At 50.9% G+C, this 21,591-nt stretch overlaps 1 protein-coding gene across 6 annotated transcripts in view; it reads right to left on the bottom strand.

Annotated features, from left to right (window-relative positions):
• DTNB (dystrobrevin beta) overlaps positions 1-21,591 on the bottom strand; it is a 152,107-nt gene that overhangs the window by 11,817 nt on the left and 118,699 nt on the right. For all 6 annotated transcript variants that reach the window (XM_064710003.1, XM_064710002.1, XM_064710005.1 and 3 more), the window contains one exon: positions 4,949-5,108. In XM_064710003.1, coding sequence (XP_064566073.1) covers positions 4,949-5,108 — 160 coding nt within the window. The remainder of the gene's footprint in view (positions 1-4,948; positions 5,109-21,591) is intronic.

The following is a 21,591-nucleotide window of genomic DNA, read 5'->3' as shown; positions in this document are numbered from 1 at the left end:
ACCTGGTCACCCTGGGCAGCAGTGACCTGGTCACCCTGGACAGCAGCAGTGACCTGGTCACCCTGGACAGCAGCAATGACCTGGTCACCCTGTGACAGTGACAGTGGCCTGGTCACCCTGGGCAGCAGAAACACTGACCTGGTCACCCTGTGACAGTGACAGTGGCCTGGTCACCTTGTGACAGTGACAGTGCCCTGGTCACCCTGGGCAGCAGTGACCTGGTCACCCTGTGACAGTGACAGTGACCTGGTCACCCTGAACAGCAGCACTGTCCTGGTCACCCTGTGACAGTGACAGTGCCCTGGTCACCCTGGGCAGCAGCAGTGCCCTGGTCACCCTGGGCAGCAGTGACCTGGTCACCCTGCTGGACAGCAGCACTGACCTGGTCACCCTGTGACAGTGACAGTGTCCTGGTCACCCTGTGACAGTGACAGTGGCCGTCAGCTGGCAGCAGAAGAGCCAGGAGAGCACAGGCACACAGCTGTGTTATCGTTTGGAATAAAAAGAAATTTAAGAAAGTAATACAAAACTTTTTGCATTATTGCACTGTTATTTTTGTATAACGAATAGTCTATTAAAATACTAAAAACCTATGTTTTTGTGAAATACACATGTTAAAGATAAAAAAACTTAAAAGCACTCTTTTTTCTTTTTAATTAACAACAAACCCACTAATTTTGTGTAGTGGTTTTGGTTTGTTAATTTTAGGTTTTTTGAGATTTTTTAATGAGTATAGCGGGTTTTACTGTTAATTATTAATGTTAATTAATAATTAATTATTAATGTATTTTTTTTTTTGTTGTGAGATAGGATTAGGAGAAAGGTAAAGGAGGTTTAGGATTTTAAGAGGGTATAAAGGAAATTTTAAACTTTATTTCTTTTTATAATTGATAAAAAATTATTTTAATGCTTTTTTTTTGTGAGATAGGATTAGGACAAAGGTAAAGGAGGTTTAGGATTTAAGAGGGTATAAAGGAAATTTTAAACTTTATTTCTTTAAATGATAAAAATTATTTAATGCTTTTTTTTGTAGATAGGATTAGGACAAAGGTAAAGGTTTAGATTAAGTTAAAGAAATTAAACTTATTCTTATATACGAAAATAATTTAAAGATATTTTAAAAAATTATTTCTTTTTTTTCTACTCCAAAGTGGCACAGGGATCACCCCACAGGGCTGTGGGGCCTCCTGAAGGCCACAACCCCCTTGGATCTGGGATGTTCCCCATCCCTGGAAGGGCTCAAGGCCAGCCTGGGGTGGTGTCACTGCTGTGGAGCAGCTGGACAATGTCACCAAGCCCACCCAGACATCTCCCGCCTGGGACACTCAATTATTTTATTAAGTGAAAAAAAATGGACATTTTCTTCTGCTTCCTGTGCTCAGCCCTGCCTGATTTTGTGTGATTAATATGAAACAGCACTAATTGTGCAGATTGCCTTTCTGGGAGGAGCATTCCAGGAAAATGAGGGCAGAGGATTTTCTCCTGCAAGAGAATCAGCCCCACCGTGGTTTTCACGAGAAGAACCTTGCTGTGGGCACTGCTGGATCCAAGGCTTTCCCAGGAACTGTCTTCTTCTCTTCCAAGGTGGTCAACAGCAGGATTGATTTTCTAATTAGATGGTGGCCTCTGCATCTGAGCATTTCACCCAGAAACCACCAGGTTTTATTCTAAACCCACACTTGGTCACCATCCCAGTGCAACCTTGGTGATCCTCTGCTGGGTGGAACATCAGGACATCATCTAAGGAGGGAACTTTTCCAATCTCAAGCTGTAAGACCAAGATCTCTGGGGTTCAGTTCTTCAAAGCTTTCCTGCTCCAGAGTTCCCCCAACAATGGGGCAGCTCGTGGGAGGAAAAATGAGCCCTTGGTGTCCCTGCCCTCTGTGCCCTCAGCACAGCGAGAGGTGCAACCATCACATTTTTAATATCTGGTGGATGTGCAAAGGCAGCAGGAGTAATTGAAATGCTTTTGTTGAAGTAGAATCAGGGTGCTGAGGGGTGTCTTGGGTTTGTTTTGGTCTCCACCAACACCTGGTTCCTCACAACACATATCTGGGATGCTGTCAGGGGTTAAAAACCTGGAAAGCCACTAGTTAAAAACCTGGGAAAACCACAAGTTAAAAACCTGGGAAACTCACAAGTTAAAAACCTGGGAAACTCACAAGATAAAAACCTGGAAAGCCACAAGTTAAAAACCTGGTAAAGCCAAAAGATAAAAACCTGGGAAAGCCACGAGTTAAAAATCTGGTAAAGCCACAAGTTAAAAACCTGGAAAGCCATAAGATAAAAACCTGGGAAAGCCACAAGATAAAAACCTGAAAAAGCCACAAGTTAAAAACCTGGTAAAGTCACTAGTTAAAAACCTGGGAAAGCCACAAGTTAACCTGGAAAAGCCACAAGTTAAAAACTTGGGAAAACCACAAGTTAAAAACATGGAAAAGCCAGAAGTTAAAAACCTGGTAAAGCTACAAGATAAAAACCTGGAAAAGCCACAAGTTAAAAACCTGGAAAAACCACTAGTTAAAATCTGGGAAAGCCACAAGATAAAACCTTAGAAAGCCACTAGTTCAAAACGTGTAAAAGCCACAAGTTAAAAACCTGGGAAAGCCACAAGTTAGAAACCCAGGGAAAGCCACATAGTTAAAAATCTGGGAAAGCCCCCAGTTTAAAAACCTGGAAAAACCACTAGGTTAAAAATCTGGATAAGCCACAAGATAAAACCTTGGAAAGACACTAGTTTCAAAATGTGGTAAAAGCCCCAAGATGAAAAACCTGTAAAGCCACAAGATAAAAACACTGGAAACCAACACAAAAGCAGTCCTGAGGAAGGGGCAGTCCTTAGGGAGAGGCAGCAAGGTGCCCCTGATGGATCCATCAGCTCAAGGAGGAGGTGAAGAACACGCTGGGGTGACTCTGCTGGAAGGGATTGCCCTGCCATGGCTTCTGCTCCTTCCCAGGAAAAGGCAGATGGACACACAACCAACAGGGATGCCAGGGAAGGCAGGAAAATGAGCAAAGAGCCAGCACCTGCCTGTCCTGCCATAACCAGGGGCTGCAAGCAGCTCAAAGATCATTCCCTCTCTTGTGCTGCTCACAAACACGGGGCAGGGGGAGCATGAAATGGATCCTGGGGTCCTCCTGGGGCGCAGGGAGCTCTGTCCCCATCCTGGGCTGGAACAGGGATCCTGCACAGAAAGGGATCCTGCACAGGGGGAAGGAGAGGGAGCTCTATCCTGGGCTGGGAAAGGGATCCTGTACATCTGCAGTGAGCACTGATAAATACACACTGTACCTGTCACACCTGCAGTGAGCACTGATAAATACACACTGTACCTGTCACACCTCCTATGAGCATGGATAAATACACACTGTACCTGTCACACCTCCTGTGAGCACTGATAAATACACACTGTATGCAGTGTGCACTGATAAATACACACTGTTACCTAAAACCTGTTTGGTTTGACATGCAGCCTTGCTTCTGCCAGGTTCCTTCCCATGTTTGGTTTGTTTGGAGAAGGAACTTGTCCACCTGACAAAGGGATTTAATGCTTCCATTCACAACCTTCCCTCCCTGGGATGAGAAACCACGTCCAGCTGAGGTGACCTGTCAGATTTTACAGAAACAAACCCCCTCTGCATCAGGTGAGGGTTCTCATTCACTGCCCAGGAACTAGGCATGTGATTCCCAGCAGGATTTCCCAGGGAACACCACCAGGTCCACAGAGATAATCACAGAAATATTGAAGTTGGAAAACACCTCCAACACCATCAAGTTCAACCCTTGTGGATTGCTGCCCATCCCTTGGCTCTGCCCGCACCTGTGCCATAGGGACAGGAGGATTTTCTGTCCTTCCTCCACTGGCAGAGAGGAGAACATCAAGGAGGTGCAGCTTCCAAGAGGGGATGTCCCCAAGGAACCTCCACATCTGCCAGAGATGGGAACACCAGGCCCTGCTGCTGTGCTGCTCCCAGCTCCACATTCCAGGATGCTCCTGGAGCACTAAAGATGAGAAGCTCTGGATGGGCCAACAAGGAGAAAAGAGCCTTGAAACCCCTTGTGTTTCTTCTGGCAGTCCAACCACCAGGTTTGTAAATATGGCAGGTTTGTAAGGTTTCATTCTTAAATGATTTGCGGGCGTAACTTCCCTTCAGGGAAGATCATCTTCGGAAAAACAAATTAGCTTCATTAAGTTCAAAAGATTCAAAGTGTGCCCCAGATTTGGTCCAGGGCACAGGAAAGGGGTTTGTGATGATTGCCTTGATATGGTGAGTTATGTGTGTGTTGTATGTGGGATCAGGGGATGGTTGGGGTAGGAAGGACCTTAAGGATCACCTGGTTCCAAAACCTCCAGGGACACCTGGGACTGTCCCAGGTGCTCCCAGCCCCAATGTTCATCCTGACCTTGGGCACTGCCAGGGATCCATGGTGGGCACCCTGTGCCAGGGCCTGCCCACCCTGCCAGGGAACAATTCCTCATTCCCAATATCCCATCCAGCCCTGCCCTCTGGCACTGGGAGCCATTCCCTGGCTCCTGTCCCTCCATCCCTGTCCCCAGTCCCTCTGCAGCTCTCCTGGAGCCCCTTCAGGCCCTGGCAGTGGCTCCAGGATGTGCCCACAGCTCAGTTTGTCCCTTGAACCCCCCAGATTTGCACCCCACAGGATTTGTGTGCTGAGGATCAGGAGCCCAGCCCGGAGCCATGGCAGGCAGCAGCACCTTGGGATGACAGGATGCCAGCTGGGTTGGGTGGGAAGGGAACTCGGAGCCCTCCCAGTGCCACCCCTGCCATGGCAGGGACACGTGGGACTGTGCCAGGGTGTCCCAGTGTCCAGCCTGGCCTTGGGCACTGCCAGGGATCCAGGGGCAGCCACAGCTGCTCTGGGCACCCTCCCATGGCCTCCCCATGCCCGCTCCTTGCCATGGTGGCTCGTCCCCATGGTTGTCACCTTGTGTGAAGGCCTCGTGCACGTCGCCCCCGAGTCCTGGCAGCGCGTCCTGGGCCCCGTGTGTGGGTGTGGAGCCGGCTGAGGCCGAGCGTTGGAGCACGGGCCCGGCGGGCGGGCGGCCATGGGTGGGCGAGGGCTGGGCCGAGCCCGCGGCCTGCGCCTGCGGAGACACAGAGAGAGCCCTTGGCATGTGGGCACGGCTGGCACCGGCCCTGCGGGAACAAACACACACAGACAGGCACGGGGCAAGGGGCAGCGAGAGCCTGGGCCCTAAATACACAGACACACACAGGGAAACGGGCAGGGACAGCCTGGGCACTAAATACACAGACAGTCACAGAGAAATGGGCAGGGAGAGCCTGGGCCCTAAATACACAGACACACACAGGGAAACGGGCAGGGACAGCCTGGGCACTAAATACACAGACAGTCACAGAGAAATGGGCAGGGACAGCCTGGGCCCCAAACAGGGACAGCCTGGGCCCCAAACAGGGACAGCCTGGGCCCCAAACACACACAGGGCATGGGGCAGGGACAGCCTGGGCCCCAAACAGGGACAGCCTGGGCCCCAAACACACACAGGGCAATGGGCAGGGACAGCCTGGGCCCCAAACAGGGACAGCCTGGGTCCCAAACACACACAGGGCATGGGGCAGGGAGAGCCTGGGCACCAAACACACACAGGTGACAGGGACATGGGCAGGGACAGCCTGGGCCCCCAAACACACACAGGGAAATGGTCAGGGACAGCCTGGGTCCCAAACACACACAGGGCAATGGGCAGGGACAGCCTGGGCCCCAAACAGGGATAGCCTGGATCCCAAACACACACAGGTGACAGGGACAGCCTGGGCCCCAAACAGGGACAGCCTGGGTCCCAAACACACACAGGGCAATGGGCAGGGACAGCCTGGGCCCCAGAGCACTCCCATTGCCAGCAGGGATGGGGTGTGATGCACGGGCGGGGGCTGCTGTGGGAGGTGGTGGCACCACGGGCGTAGAGCTTCATTTACTTATTTTTAAATTGTGATGTATTTTCATGTATTTTTATCTATTTTTATCTGTTTTGAGATGTTTTTTATAAAATCACATGCTTTGTATGTTTTATGCAAGCATTTATATATTTATATAGTACATATGTAGATATTTATATATTTATTCAGATTTATTTATATATTTATATTGTATGCTTATATATGTACATTTTACATATGGATATATTTTTATATATACTTATATAATTTATATATGTAATATAATAATATATTACATATATATTTATACAAAAGTAATATGTATATATTAATATATAGTATTTATATACTACAAATGTATTACAAATATACTTGTAGTATATAAATGCTATATATTCACTATATATAAATATATAATATTTCTATACTACAAATATATTTTTATATTTATATAAAATATATATTTTTATACAGTGTATATATTTTATATAATATGCATTCTATATATTTATAAAATATTTTAATATTTTATAAATTATGCATATCTAAATGAAAATTTAGATTTTTAAATATATTTATATATGTATCACATAAAATTTATATAATACATACATATTTATACATTACATATGTAGGCATTTAATGTATTACATATATAGATATTTTATGTATTTTTACACTGGTATATTTTAGATCTAGTCATATAATTTGACTTGTTGCTGACAGAGTGAATTTTTAGATCTCATTTTACATTTTCTTCCTGTCTAGCCCACCCCATTCCTGCTGCACCATCCCAACAGCCTCCAGAGCAGCTCTGCAGCAGAGGTGACAGTGCTGTCCCCAACAGGGCTGCTGGTGTCTCCTCAGTGCTGAGGGACAGCCCAGGTGCTGCCCACGGCCTCGAGTCCCAAAAATCCCAAAAACCCCAAAAAACCCGGGCTCCTGGAGGGCTCGGGGAACTCTGCCAGGCTCACTTGGCCAGGCACCCCATGGAATTCCTTCATGGAATTACTTAATGGAATTTCTCCACCTCAAACCCAGCCCATCCCACTCCAGCCATGGCAGGGACACCTCCCACTGTCCCAGGGTGTGCCAGTGTCCCGCCTGGCCTTGGGCACTGCCAGGGATCCAGGGTGGGCACCCTGTGCCAGGGCCTGCCCACCCTGCCAGGGAACAATTCCCAATTCCCAATATCCCATCCAGCCCTGTCCCCTGTCCCCCCACTCCAGCTGTGCCCACTCCTTGCACCAAGGCACACCATGATCCCCAGGCTGGCAGTGCCCACTCCTGTCACACCCCGACAAGAGGAAATGTTTTTGTCACCAACGCTCCTGTTTGAGACACTCCCCCTACCCCGACATTCTTCGAGAAAGTGCCCCAAGCCCTGAAGGTTTCATGTCAATGGTTTGTCACCCCTGGCAGCAGCTGCCTGCCCTGATTTGCATTCCACGGCCAGCGGAGCAGCGGCGCTGGGAACGTCCCCGTGCCGCGGGTGACACGGGTGACACGGTTCCTGGAAAACACCGGGGCTGTCCCAGCAGCCCGTGAGGTCACGGCACATCCTGAGGGGGATGGGGACACGGGGACAGGGACAGGGCACGCTGCTCCCCGTCCCCGTGCAGCTCCTGGGGTGAGCGAGCCTCGCGGGGCTCAAAGGGGGATCTGAAAGTTGTGGGGTCAGTGGAGCCTTGAGCTTTGCCTTCCTAGAAACACGTGCTGGCCCAGCTGGGGCTCCCCTGAGCCCAGAGCGGTGACAAAACAGCTCCTGGCTGGTGGAGGGTGACAAACACCACCCTTGGCACAGCACAGCAGCACTCAGCTCCTGGGGCATCTTCCCAAAGACAAGCTGGGATTGTGGAGCCATGGAGCCACTGAGGCTGGAAATCCCTCTCAGACCATGGAGTCCAACCATCCCCAGCACTGCCCAGGCCACCACTGTCCCCTGTCCCAAGTGCCACCTCCACAGGCTTTGAAATCCTTCCAGGGATGGGGAGTCTGCCCTGCCTGGGCAGCTGTGCCAGGGATGGACAATTCCAGGTGGGAATTGTTCCCAACATCCACCCTGAGCCTGACCTGGCAAAGCCTGAGGCCATTTCCCCTTGTCCTGTTCCTGTTCCCTGGGGAAGGGAAGGGAAGGGAAGGGAAGGGAAGGGAAGGGAAGGGAAGGGAAGGGAAGGGAAAGGGAAGGGAAGGGAAGGGAAGGGAAGGGAAGGGAAGGGAAGGGAAGGGAAGGGGAAGGGAAGGGAAGGGAAGGAAGGAAGGAGAAAGGGAAGGAAAGGAAAGGAAAGGAAAGGAAAGGAAAGGAAAGGAAAGGAAAGGAAAGGAAAGGAAAGGAAAGGAAAGGAAAGGAAAGGAAAGGAAAGGAAAGGAAAGGAAAGGAAAGGAAAGGAAAGGAAAGGAAAGGAAAGGAAAGGAAAGGAAAGGAAAGGAAAGGAAAGGAAAGGAAAGGAAAGGAAAGGAAAGGAAAGGAAAGGAAAGGGAAAAGGGAAAAGGAAAAGGAAAAGGAAAGGAAAAGGAAAAGGAAAAGGAAAAGGAAAAGGAAAAGGAAAAGGAAAGAGCAGGGGCAGCAGGGCTGTGCCAGCCTGGTGTGGGAGAACACAGAGCTGTGCCCCTGCAGGGCTGGGCACAGCCCAGAGCCACCATGGGACCTCTGTGGGCTCAGTGTCCCCATTCCCTGGCTCAGCTGTGCTCAGCTCTGTCCCTCCATGGGCGGGGAACTCCAGGAAACAGAGCCGAGGTGGAGCTGAACAGGTTTGTGAACTCCTCTGGCTCTGCTTTGCAGCTGCAGCCCCAGAAAACCCCAGGAATTCCTGGCTCATTGCGTGTCCTTCCTGGAAACTGCACCGGGGGACACACAAGATGGATTTCCATTTAGAAAAACCACGGAGGGAACCTCTGACCTGGCTCCTGAAATGTTTGGGAGTCAACTTTGATTTATTGTCCCTGGCTTATCGAGTCCTGTACACAAGAGCTGTGAGGTTTAACCTAAAATGCCATTTCCAGGGAAAAGGGGCTGGCATGGAGGGAAGCAGCGCCCATAGGAGCCTTCCCCAGCTCTCCAAGAGGATTTCACCATCACCTCCCTCAGCCCAGCAGTTCAGCTGGAGGTCCCCCACCCTCTGGGGAGCTGCTGCCAAATTTTCTACAACCACTGGGACAGAGGAAAGCTTTAAAGGAGAACAGGGTGGAAAAAGCCTCCAAAAATTTGGGTTGTGTTGGGAAGGATGAAAGTTTGACAAGAAAGTCTCACAGGTATGTGTGCTTAACAGAAAGATTTTTAAACGTAGAGTCTGATGACGGAATAGAGATGGAAGCAAGTTTTGATATAGAAGAAAAGAATTGCTGAGCCAGTCTTACTGGATAACCAAGAGGCAAAGGGTGTGTTAGTTAGAAGGGGTTTGTATGACTTAGAGTAAAGGACAAACCCACCCCAAACAGGAAGGAAGGAAGGAAGGAAGGAAGGAAGGAAGGAAGGAAGGAAGGAAGGAAGGAAGGAAGGAAGGAAGGAAGGAAGGAAGGAAGGAAGGAAGGAAGGAAGGAAGGAAGGAAGGAAGGAAGGAAGGAAGGAAGGAAGGAAGGAAGGAAGGAAGGAAGGAAGGGGCGGAAGTGGCGGAAGTGGCGGAAGGAAGTGGCGGAAGTGGCGGAAGTGGCGGAAGTGCGGAAGAGGAAGGAAGGAAGGAAGGAAGGAAGGAAGGAAGGAAGGAAGGAAGGAAGGAAGGAAGGAAGGAAGGAAGGAAGGAAGGAAGTGGCGGAAGGAAGTGGCGGAAGGAAGTGGCGGAAGGAAGTGGCGGAAGTGGAAGTGCGGAAGTGGCGGAAGTGGCGGAAGTGGCGGAAGTGGCGGAAGTGGCGGAAGTGGCGGAAGTGGCGGAAGGGGGAAGGAAGGAAGGAAGGAAGGAAGGAAGGAAGGAAGGAAGGAAGGAAGGAAGGAAGGAAGGAAGGAAGGAAGGAAGGAAGGAAGGAAGAAGAAGTGGTGGAAGGAAGTGGCGGAAGGAAGTGGCGGAAGGAAGGAAGTGGCGGAAGGAAGGAAGGGGCGGAAGGAAGGAAGGAAGGAAGGAAGTGGCGGAAGGAAGGAAGTGGCGGAAGGAAGGAAGGAAGGAAGGAAGGAAGGAAGGAAGGAAGGAAGGAAGGAAGGAAGAAGGAAGGAAGGAAGGAAAGGAAGGAAGGAAGGAAGGAAGGAAGGAAGGAAGGAAGGAAGGAAGGAAGGAAGGAAGGAAGTGCGGAAGGAAGGAAGGAAGGAAGGAAGGAAGGAAGGAAGGAAGGAAGGAAGGAAGGAAGGAAGGAAGGAAGGAAGGAAGGAAGGAAGGAAGGAAGGAAGGAAGGAAGGAAGGAAGGAAGGAAGGAAGGAAGGAAGGAAGGAAGGAAGGAAGGAAGGAAGTGGCGGAAGGAAGGAAGTGGCGGAAGGAAGGAAGAAGGAAGGAAGGAAGGAAGGAAGGAAGGAAGGAAGGAAGGAAGGAAGGAAGGAAGGAAGGAAGGAAGGAAGGAAGGAAGGAAGGAAAACAGGCAAACAAGTCAGCAGAAAAAAAAAAAATTAAGGTATAGATTGGTTCTGCTGTATTAAGATGCTCAGCAAAGAAAATTATAGAATGCATTGTAACCAAAAGAAAAGTATATAAAGCAATGTAACCAAAAGAAAAGTATAGAATGCATTGTAATCAAAACCAAAGGATCTCCAGGCCTGCCTGCAGCTGTCACCACAACCCTGGACTGCTGTAACATCTTGGATACAATAAACTGCATTTTGTGTACAATAAACTGCATTTTGGAGAGCTGCCTGGAGTCCCACATCTCTCATTTCAACTCCTACAGGTTGGAAGGAGCCTTGAGGGGTTTTTGGGGCACCAAGGGCACCTCCAGGCTGCTGCTCAGGCTCCTCCTCAGCTGCTCTACCCTGTGGGCAGCTGCTCCATGGGAATTCCTGCCCCAAACCCAGCCAGAGGCCCCAGCTGGTGTGTGACCATGCACATCTGGAAAGGTGCTGGCTCTGCTTCCCCCTGGGGCAGCAGCAGGCAGACGAGCACAGCTGGATTTCCCTTTTATTTCCCTTCTGCCTCCTCTCCTGCACCACCTTGAACACTGGAAAAGTGTTGGAGTTCTGGCTGCTGGGAATTTCAGACTTTCTGTACAGACAGACTCTGAGCCCCAGGACAGCACTGCATTTGACCTGAGGCCGTGGAGAAGCTTCCAGAATTGATTGAGAGCCCTGGGATTGTGGGTGTGGAGTTGGGTAGAAGTGTGTGATGTCACAGGGTGGAAAACTCAAGAGTTTGGGGTTTAGAATATGGTAATAAATATGGGGCAGGATGGAGGTTTTAGGAGGGAGATTGGTCCTTCTTTACCTTCTTCTCCTTCTTCTCCTTCCTCACCTTCTTCTTCTCTTTCTTCTTTACTTTGTTCTTCTCCTTCTTCTCCCTCACCACCTTCTTCTCTTTTTCTCCTTCTTCTTTACTTTGTTCTTCTTCTTCGTTACTTTGTTCTTCTCCTTCTCCCTCACCACCACCTTCTCCTTCTTCTCCTTCCTCACCTTCTCCTTCCTCACCTTCTTCTTCTCTGTCTTCTTCTTTCTTCTCCATGGGTTTGGGTGGTATTTTGTAATTGGACAGAAAAGTCCACCTTGTGGACTTTGAGGGATCAGTTATTGGATTAAAAGTGAAAATAATTTAGGTGTCATTTCCTAATGGAATAGTTTAGCCTTAAAAGACCTTGCAAGGAAAGACATTTGGCCATTTTGTAGCTTGTTAGTAGAATGCTGTAGAACTCACAACTTGTAAAACATATAAGAAATAATAAACACCTGAGTCTGAATGTGAAATTCCATCTGGAGAGCTTCACTCCTGACCCTGACAGAGGCAGAAGAAAGAAGCCCAGAACCAGCAGAGAAGCTGCCCCAGAGAGGAACAGGACCCACAGTCCTTGGAGGTTTCCAAAGCTACGTGAAGCCAGAACTAACCTGATCTAATTCCAGCTGCAGTCCTGCTTGGAATCATGGAATTGTTTAGGTTGGAGAAGACCTTTAGTTGAGTCCAACCACTGAGTTCATCTGCTTCAAGTGGAAAGTTGAACCAAAGACCCCCAGAAGCCCCTGAAGCTACAGATGCTCACCGAGGAACTCAGAAATCCACTGATTTTACCACAGAAACACCCCAGGCTGCTTTGGGTGGGAAATGACCTCAAAACCCACCCAGTGCCACCCCTGCCATGGCAGGGACCCCTCCCACTGTCCCAGGGTGTCCCAGTGTCCAGCCTGGCCTTGGGCACTGCCAGGGACCCAGGGGCAGCCACAGCTGCTCCATTTTAACGGGGAGCTTCTTCCTGGGAGCAGATTAAAGGAGAAGGGATCTTGCACACACAATAACCCCAGAGGTTTCAGATAAGCAGTTTAGACAAGCAAACATCTCATCATGCCCCAGATACTGCAGGAAATGCAGCACAAACAGAGCAAAGAGGAGAGCAGAACACACGGGCTGTGTGTGCCCCAGCAGAGGGTTCCTGGGGCTGTGGCTCATCCCCACAGCTTGTCCTGCAAATATCCCTTTGCCATTTTTCATTTTTCATGGAATCTCACAGGAGTTCAGGCTGGAAAACAGCTCAGATTTGGGTTCTCATCCCAACATCGCTTCCAAATATCCCTTTGCCATTTCTCACAGAACCTCGCAGGAGTTCAGGCTGGAAAACACCTCAGTTTTGAGTTCTCATCCCCACAGCCTCTCCTCCAAATATCCCTGCCATTTTTTCACGGAAACTCATAGGAGTTTAGGCCTGAAAACACCTCAGTTTTGGGTTCTGATTCCCAACAGCCTCTCCTCTAAACATCCCTTCCATTTGCACAGAACCTCACAGGAATTCAGGCTGAAAAACATCTCAGTTTTGGGTTCTCATTCCCACAGGTTCACCTCCAAATATTGCCGCCATTTTCCACAGAAGCTCACAGCAATTCAGGCTGGAAAACGCCTCAGTTTTGAGTTCTCATCCCCACAGTCTCTCCTCCAAACATCGCTGCCATTTTTCATGGAATCTCACAGCAGTTTAGGTCTGAAAACACCTCAGATTTGGGTTCCCTTCCCCACAGCTTCTCCAAATATCCCTGCCATTTCTCATTTTTCATGGAATCTCAAAGGAGTTTAGGCAGGAAAACACCTCAGTTTTGGGTTCTCATCCCCACAGCCTCTCCTCCAAATATCCCTGCCATTTTTCATGGAATCTCACAGCAGTTTAGGCCTGAAAACACCTCAGATTTGGGTTCCCTTCCCCACAGTCTCTCCTCTAAACATCCCTGTAATTTTTCACAGAACCTCACAGGAATTCAGGCTGAAAAACATCTCAGTTTTGAGTTCTCATCCCCACAGCCTCTCCTCCAAATACCCCTGCCATTTTCCATGGAATCTCACAGCAGTTCAGGCTGGAAAACACCTCAGTTTTGAGTTCTCATCCCCATCACTTCTCCTCCAAATATCCCTGACATTTTGGGTTCCCATCCCCACAGCTTCTCCTCTAAACATCCCTGTCATTTTTCACAGAACCACACAGCAATTCAGGCTGGAAAACATCTGAGTTTTGAGTTCTCATCCCCACAGCTTCTCCTCTAAAATTCCCTGCCATTTCTCACAGAACCTCACAGCAGCTTAGGCTGGAAAACATCTCAGTTTTGGGTTCTCATCCCAAAAGTCTCTCCTCCAAATATCCCTGCCATTTTCACAGAACCACACAGGAGTTTAGGCCTGAAAACAACTCAGTTTTGGGTTCTCATCCCAAAAGTCTCTCCTCCAAATATCCCTGCCATTTTCACAGAACCACACAGGAGTTTAGGCCTGAAAACACCTCAGTTTTGGGTTCTCATCCCCATCTCCAAAGCCCCAGCAGCCTCCTCGTGCCTGATGCCAAGAGCAAATCCAAGTCCCTCTCAGGAAGGCTGAATAGTAATTAATTCAGGACAGAAATAATGAACTACAGAGGAATTTCAATTCACACGTTTTTCTATTTTAACAGAAAAACCCTTGACAACTGATTTTGGGGAGGGAAAAAAAAAAAACTTTTCCAACCACATTTAAACCTCCTTTGCATGAGGCTGATGAGGCAGCCCACGCCTCAAAGGCTGCACGGGATGGAATAGAGTTTGCAGTGCAGTGTCTGCACTCAGGGATGGATGGATGGATGGATGGATGGATGGATGGATGGATGGATGGATGGATGGATGGATGGATGGATGGATGGATGGATGGATGGATGGATGGATGGATGGATGGATGGATGGATGGACGGATGGAGCAGAGTTTGCAGTGCAGTGTCTGCACTCAGGATCTCCCCCTGTGCTGCCTTTCCCTCCAACACTGAGTGCACAGCTCCAGGCTGTGATAAAGGCTGGAATGCTGCTGGGCCGGTCCTGCAGGACCTGCCTCCTGTCCTCACAGCTCTGCCAGCCTCAGGGCGCTGCTGGGAGCACCGGGCCACCTCAGGGCACACCCCAGCACCGCCTGCAGGGCCCAAATCCCATTTCTGGGAGCCCCAAATCCCATTTCTGGGAGCCCCAAATTCCATTTTTCAGCCCCAAATCCCATTTTTGGAAGCCCCGAATCCCATTTTTTGAAGCCTCATATCCCATTTCTCGAGCCCTAAATCCCATTTTTTGAAGCCCCAATCCCATTTCTGGACCCCCAGTCTCATTTTTGGAGCCCCAATCTCATTTCTGGAACCCCAATCCCATTTCTCAGAGTCTCAATCCCATTTCTGGAGCCCCAGTCCCATTTCTGGAATCCCAATCCCATTTCTGGAGGCCCAATGCCATTTTTGATCCCCCCAAATCCCATTTTTGATCCCATCCCCTCTGGCCCTGCACATCACGAGTGCAGTCACGGGGCTGCAGTTTCCCTGCGAGGCATTTCTCCAGGATTTGGGGCTGTGCTGCCATTTGCCTTCTTCTTTTTTCTTTTTCTTTTTTCTTTTTTTTTCACCGGTTAATTCACCAATTATTTACGTTAAGCAAGAAGGGAGGAGAGGCCCTTCCAGAGCTGCACACGGAGCTGCTGCTGCTGCTGCTGCTGCCTGAGTAATTCCAGCTCGATCGAAGCCAGTGTGCTAAAAATAATCCGCCCCCCTCGCTGCAAAGAGTCTTTGAGGGAAATATTTAAAGCAGAGAACGAGGCTCAGCCCCCCCTGTTAACCCGATTGTGGCAGGGAAATTGAATTTCCCCGTGCTCCCTCCCGGAGCGGGCGCATCAAAGGCTCATTAGTGGGGAACGCTAATGACCTTTGTGAGGCATTAATTACATCCCCGAGCCAGCCAAGGGATGGACGGCTTCATGGCGACGGGGGCGGAGAGGGAGGGTGTCCTGTCCCCATTCCCACAGATCCCAGGGATCCAGAAATCCCATGGATCCCAGATTCCACAGATCCCAGAAATCCCACAGATCCCACAGACTCCACAGATCCCAAAAATCCCTCAGATCCCACAGACAACTGGGGATCCCAGAAATCTCACAGATCTCAGAAACCCCACAAATCCCAGAGGGCCCAGAGATCCCACAGATCCCAGAGATTCCACAGATCCCAGAGATTCCACAGATCCCAGACACACCAGAGATCCCAGATCCCAGAGATCCCAGACATTCCACAGATCACACAGATTCCAGAGATCCCACTGACCCTGCAGACCCCACAGATCCCACAGATCCCTGTTCCCCCATGTAGGGTGGGGACACACACCCAGAGGATGAGGATGGGCCCCGTCCCTGTGGGATCCGGGCCTGTTCCCAAGGATGGATCCCATCCCTGTCTGGCCCTGGCCTGTTCCCCACATGCAGGGGATGAGGATGGATCCCATCCCTGTCCTGGCCTGTTCCTCACACCCAGAGGCTCACAGATTTCATTCCCCACACCCAGAGGCTCACTGATCCTGCTCCTCACACCCAGAGGGACAAGGATGGAGCACCCCTGTGGGATCCTGGCCTATCCTCACATCCAGAGAGACAAGGATCTGTTCCCCACACCCAGAGGCTCACAGATCTCATTCCTCACACCCAGAGGCTCACAGATCCTGTTCCTCACACCCAGAGGCTCACAGATTTCATTCCCCACACCCAGAGGCTCACACTGATCCTGTTCCCCATACCCAGAAGCTCACAGATCCTGTTCCTCACACCCAGAGGCTCACAGATCTCATTCCCCACATCCAGAGGCTCACTGATCCTGTTCCCCACACCCAGAGGCTCACAGATCTCGTTCCCCACACCCAGAAGCTCACAGATCCTGTTCCTCACACCCAGAGGCTCACTGATCCTGTTCCCCACACCCAGAGGCACACAGATCTCATTCCCCACATCCAGAGGCTCACAGATCTCATTCCCCACACCCAGAGGCTCACTGATCCTGTTCCCCACATCCAGAGGCACACAGATCTCATTCCTCACACCCAGAGGCTCACAGATCCTGTTCCCCACATCCAGAGGCTCACTGATCCTGTTCCCCACACCCAGAGGCTCACAGATCCTGCTCCCCACACCCAGAGGCACACAGATCCTATTCCCCACATCCAGAGGCTCACACATCTCATTCCTCACACCCAGAGGCTCACAGATCCTGTTCCCCACACCCAGAGGCTCACAGATCCTATTCCCCACACCCAGAGGGATGAGGACAGAGTATCCCTGTGGGATCCTGGCCCGTTCCCCACACCCAGAGGCTCATGCTGCTCCAGGACACGGGATGGGAAAAGCTGAGTGTGCTGAGACACCCCGACACCCACAGGGACAGACAAACTGCACACACAACACAGCTGGAGAGAGGGCTGGGGATGAGGGGTGCACTGCAAACCCAACCTGCAGCCTGGGCCATGCCTGCTGGGACAGCAGCAGGAATCCAACATGGAAAGGGGATCAGGCCTTGGCACTGCCCAGGGAGGTTTGCAGTGCCCATCCCTGCAGGTGTCACCTGGAGGTGGTGCCCTGGGCTGGGGACAAGGTGGGACTCCATGGTCTGGAGGGATTTTCCAGCCTCCATTCCAGCTCTGGGGCCCTGTGCTGTGCTCTGGATCCCTGCCAGGACCCGGCTCCTCAGCCATGCCAGCCAGGAACACTCAGGATCCATCCCAGGTGAGGGATCAGGGCATGGCCTGTGGCCAATCCCACCGAAAACTCACCTGGAATGGCCCAAAAGCTGATTATTGACAGATACACAATGGCCAGGGCTGGGGGACATGGGCAGCACCTGGCACATCCCCCAGGGCTCAGCACATCCCCTGCCAGGACCCAGCACATTCCCCTCCGCGGGAGGGGACAGGGATGTGACCAGGCCATGTCCCCAGGGAGGGTGGCAGCAGCCTGGGGACAGCAGCGAGGCAAAACTGTGTCCCCAGGGAAGGTGGCAGCTGCATAGGGACAGGAATGTGACCAAATTGAGTCCCCAGGGAGGGTGGCAGCTGCCTGGGGATGGCATTGTGACCAGATCCTATCCCTAGGGAGGGTGGCAGCAGCCTGGGGACAGCAGTGTGACCAAATCGAGTCCCCAGGGAGGGTGGCAGCATCCAAGGTACAGGAATGTGACCAGACCCCGTCCTCAGGGAGGGTGGCAGCTGCATGGGGATGGCATTGTGGTCAGGACATGTCCCCAGGGAGGGTGGCAGCTGCCTGGAGACAGGAGTGTGGCCAGACTGTGTCCCCCAGGGGAAGTGGCAGCTGCTAGGGGACATCAGCCTGGCCAAACCATGTCCCCAGGGAGGGTGGCAGCTGTGTGGGAACATCAGTCTGGCCAAACCATGTCCCCAGGGAGGGTGGCAGCAGCCTGGGGACAGGAATGTGATCAGGCTGTGTCCCCAGGGAGGGTGGCAGCTGCCTGGGGACATCAGGGTGACCAGGCTGTGTCCCTGGGGCAGGGAGGCTCCCAGGGCAGGAGGGTTCCCTGGTCAGGGGGGGGGGTCCTTGGGACAGGGGGGTTTCCTAGAAGGGGGGGTCCCAGGGCAGGGGGTTCCAGGGCAGGGCAGGGGTGTTCTTGGGGCAGGGGGTTCCCATGACAGGGGGGTTCCCTGGGCAGGGGTCTCACGGTCCAGGGGGGTTCACTGGCAGGACAGGGGGGTTCCCATGACAGGGGGGTTCCCTGGCAAGGGGGTTCCCAGGACAGGGGGTTCCCGGTCCAGAGGGGTTCCCATGACAGGGGGGTTCCCTGGGCAGGGGTCTCACGGTCCAGGGGGGTTCCCTGGCAGGACAGGGGGGTTCCCTGGCAAGGGGGTTCCCTGGGCAGGGGTCTCACGGTCCAGGGGGGTTCCCTGGCAGGACAGGGGGGTTCCCAAGCCCAAGGAGGGTTCCCCGACCAGGCCCCTGCTGCCCCCCAGCCCCCCGTGCCCCCCATCAGGTCCCGTTGCCGATCCCTTTGATCTCCCCACTGCCGCAGCGCTGTTTGTTTTCATTCCCCTCCATCCCCCCGCGGAGAGCCGGGATCAGGAAACAATAAAACCTCGGTTACCACACAGAACGCCGCCTTTTCCTTTCAAAGCCTGACATTTTTGCTTTCATCCGCCGTTTCCACAGGGCCGGGGCCATGTGCTGCCCCCCTCCCCAGGCACGGGGCCCCTCCGGGCGGGGGTCCCGGAGCTGCTGCGCTCAAGATGCTCCATGGGGATTGTTCCGTGGGGCTGCTCCGGCCCCCGATCCCCTCCCGGGGCTGCCCGGCCGGGATTGCAAAGGATAAAGGAGTTATTGGTCCGAATTGTCCCGGTTCTGCTTTCCCTGCTTGGGGTTCATGGCGGGGAGGTGTCACCGGGGGCACTGAAGGAGCAAAACCTCTGATTTTGGGAACATCTGATTGTGGAAACATCTGCTTTTGGGGCCTCTGATTTGGGAACCTCTGATTTTGGGAACCTCTGATTGTGGAAACATCTGATTTTGGGTGCCTCTGATTTTGGGAACATCCAATTTTGGGGCCTCTGATTTTGGGAGACTGATTTTGGGAGCCTCTGGTTTTGGGAGCCTCTGATTTTGGGAGCCTCTGATTTTGGGAGGCTGTGATTTTGGGGCCTCTGATTTATTTTGAGGCCTCTGATTTGGGGAGCCTCTGATTTTGGGTGCCTCTGATTTTGGGAGCCTCTGATTGTGGGAGCCTTTGGTTTTGCGAGACTCTGATTGTGGGAGCCTCTGATTTTGGGAGCCTTTGGTTTTGGGGCCTCTGATTGTGGGAGCTTCTGATTTTGGGGCCTCTGATTGTTGGGACCTCTGAGTTTGGAGCCTCTGATTTTGGAGCCTCTGATTTTGGGGCCTCTGATTGTGGGAGCCTCTGATTTTGGGGCCTCTGATTGTGCAGCCTCTGATTGTGGGAGCTTCTGATTTTGGGAGCTTCTAATTTTGGGTGCCTCTGATTGTGGGGCCTCTGATTTTAGGAGTCTGATTGTGGGAGCCTCTGATTTTGGGAACATCAAGTTTTGGGAGCCTCTGGTTTTGGGAGCCTCTGATTTTGGGAGGCTGTGATTTTGAGGCCTCTGATTTATTTTCAGGCCTCTGATTTGGGAACCTCTGATTTTGGGAGCTTCTGATTTTGGGAGCCTCTGATTTTGGGGCCTCTGATTTTGGGAGCCTCTGATTGTAGAGCCTCTGGTTTTGGGGCCTCTGATTGTGGGAACCTCTGATTTTGGGAGCTTCTGATTTTGGAGTCTCTGATTGTGGGAACCTCTGATTGATTGTGGGAGGCTCTGATTTTGAGAGCCTCTGATTTTGGGGCCTCTGATTGTGGAGCCTCTGATTTTGGGGCCTGGGAAACCTGGGAAAGTGATGGCAGGCAGGGGTGAGGGAGGAGGAGGAGGAGCTGCAGAGCACCCGGCCATGGCGGGAGGGACAGGCAGGACTCGGGTGACACCATGGCCTCAAGGCCACAGCTGCCTCCCCTCCCCTCCACTCTGAACAAGCCTTAAAGGTGCAAAAATTATTATTTAGAATAAACAGAATAAGATGACTGGGGATAAAAGCATCATGTAGTGAGCCCAGGACATTCCACCCCTTATCCCCACATTGTCAGCTCACTGCTAACACTAATATCTGTTATAACTCTACAAACGCATAAATTATACACCCAAAAACCAGCTACTAACTACTAACACTAATATCTGTTCTAACCCCACAAACACAACATTATAAATCCAAAAACCAGCACTAACTACTAACACTAATGTCTGTTCTAACTCTACAAACACATAAATTATACACCCAAAAAACAGCTACTAACTACTAACAAACTACTAACACTAATATCTATTCTAACTCTACAAACACACAGAATTATACATCCAAAACCCAGCACTAACTGCTAACACTAATATCTGTTCTAACTCTACAAACACATAAATTATACACCCAAAAAACCAGCACTAACACTAATATCTACTGTAACTCTACAAACACAACTTTATAAATTCAAAAACCAGCACTAACTGCTAACACTAATATCTACGAACACAACATTATATTTACATTTAGTATTTCATAATGTTTAAAAAATGTTTAACTCAGCAGAGTTAAACCAGACCCAGCGGAGGCCAGACCTGGCTGTTGAGAACCAAGGTGTTTACCAAGGTGCTCTCCAACGGCCTGGGGGCAGAAATGGGGATTGAGATGGATCTGATGGATCTTTGCTGTTCTCACAGCAGCACCAGGGATAATTCTGGCTCAAATGGTGAGCACAGAATGGAATTGTACTGGATTCAAGGGATGCCCTTTGGTGCAATATTTCCATGATCCACATTGAGGAGCAGAACTTGGGGTGGTTCTGGGGCAGGATTGGGTCCTGTGCTCATGGGAACCACCAGAGAGCTTTGGGGAGAGGAACCAGCACCAATGGGCTTTGGTCATGAGAGGAATGGTGGGTTTTTCTTTACAAACTCTGTGTCTGCTGGCACATAAAACTATTTCTGGAAAATGAAAGCAACAATGGGAAGGATTCACTGATTGATGAATGGAAAAAGATATTTGCTTTTACAAATAAACTTTGGGTTTGCCGATAAATGAAATTGGACATTGAGAGATGAAAGAAACAATGGGGAAGAAAAAGCCCTAAATTCCTTAAGAATTAAAAATTAAAAGGAAGGGTTATACATCAGAGGGAAATCTTTGGTATCAGGAATTTTGGGAAGTCTGTGCCTCTCAAGTACCTTAGAAATGGGGAAAGAGAGAAGGGAAATGTGGCTGGGAAATTGGGATAAAAAGGAGGCTGCGTCCTCCAAAAATTGGAGAGACCAATTGGACCAATTGGAGAGGCCAATGGAAATCCCCCATGGCTTCTCCCTTTATTGGAATAAAGCCAAAAATGACTCCTGTGTCTTCTTTTTGGACATAAACCTCTGGTGTTTGTGGATTGATTTTCCTAACAATCAGCTCCAGCTTTGTCCAGGACTGATCCCATGGGATCCCTCCTGGGCCAGGAGAGCTCAGGGACAGGGACGGGGACAGGGAGAGGACAACCACACACAAAGAGGGACCTCGGGAATCCAGGATGAGCTCTGCTGCCTTTCCACAGCCTGGAGAAAGAGCTGGGGGCTCCAGGGGGCCGGGGGGACACAAAGGGCCAGGGCCAGGAGGGGCTGGGACAGCATGGGGACAGCACAGGGACACACATGGGGACACAGCAGGGCAGCAGCCCTGGGGCAGGATGGAGAGTCTGAAAATATCACTTGTGACCCTGAAATGTCCCAGGAAAAGAAAA

This window comes from Zonotrichia leucophrys, chromosome 3, assembly GCF_028769735.1.
Source record: "Zonotrichia leucophrys gambelii isolate GWCS_2022_RI chromosome 3, RI_Zleu_2.0, whole genome shotgun sequence".
NCBI classification, from domain to species: domain Eukaryota; kingdom Metazoa; phylum Chordata; class Aves; order Passeriformes; family Passerellidae; genus Zonotrichia; species Zonotrichia leucophrys.
The sequence above is the reverse complement of the archived record's forward strand: the minus strand, read 5'-3'. Positions and strand labels throughout refer to the sequence as shown.